Here is a 594-nt window from a genome sequence, read left to right on the forward strand (position 1 = left end):
CGGCTCAGCCCGGCTCTCCCGGCGGGGACAAACCCGGGTGAGGTCGGGCAGGAGGTTCGGAGCAGTCGGGAGCGCTCGCAGGGCGGTCCGGTGACAGGAGCGAGCTGTGTCCCCGCACACAGGAGGAGTGTGTCCCCGCTCCTCCGGGGACAGCCAGCGCAGGGAGGAATTCCCGACAGCACTTTCTGTCCTTGCAGAGCAGACACAGCTGTGCTCTCCCAGCGCCCGCATCTCCCGGGAGTGGGACCACAGCCACCCCGTGGCTCAGGTTATTTCTAACCCCATCTTCCCATCCTCCCAGTGCCCTCCTTGGGGGTCTGGTCACTCAGAGCTGTGGCCAGGGCCTTTCATGCCCTTGGAGCTGTCTGGTCAGCGGCCCAGATGTCACTGCCCATCCCCAAGCCCATTCGAGGGGAGCTTGGCCTGGGGAGAAGCAATGAAAGCTTGGAAGGAAGCCCTGAGATGGGCTCAGTCCTCACCCCTGGCGTGGCCTCCTGGCTGTCCTGGTCAGCAGCCACGTGCCAGGAGGGTCATTCCAGCCAAAGGGGGATGGCCAACTCCACTGTCCCCGGGCTTGGACACAAGACTGATTTC

General features: G+C 64.6%; 1 protein-coding gene across 1 annotated transcript in view; it reads right to left on the minus strand.

Moving 5' to 3' along the window:
* The window catches only part of LOC102045599 (brain-specific homeobox/POU domain protein 3-like), a 15,375-nt gene extending 15,144 nt beyond the window's left edge, over nucleotides 1-231 (minus strand). The window contains exon 1 of the mRNA XM_014310245.1: nucleotides 34-231. Within this exon, the coding sequence (XP_014165720.1) occupies nucleotides 34-231 (198 nt within the window). The remainder of the gene's footprint in view (nucleotides 1-33) is intronic.
* Nucleotides 232-594: the final 363 nt, after the last annotated feature.

Source organism: Geospiza fortis, unplaced genomic scaffold (genome assembly GCF_000277835.1).
Source record: "Geospiza fortis unplaced genomic scaffold, GeoFor_1.0 scaffold412, whole genome shotgun sequence".
NCBI lineage: Eukaryota > Metazoa > Chordata > Aves > Passeriformes > Thraupidae > Geospiza > Geospiza fortis.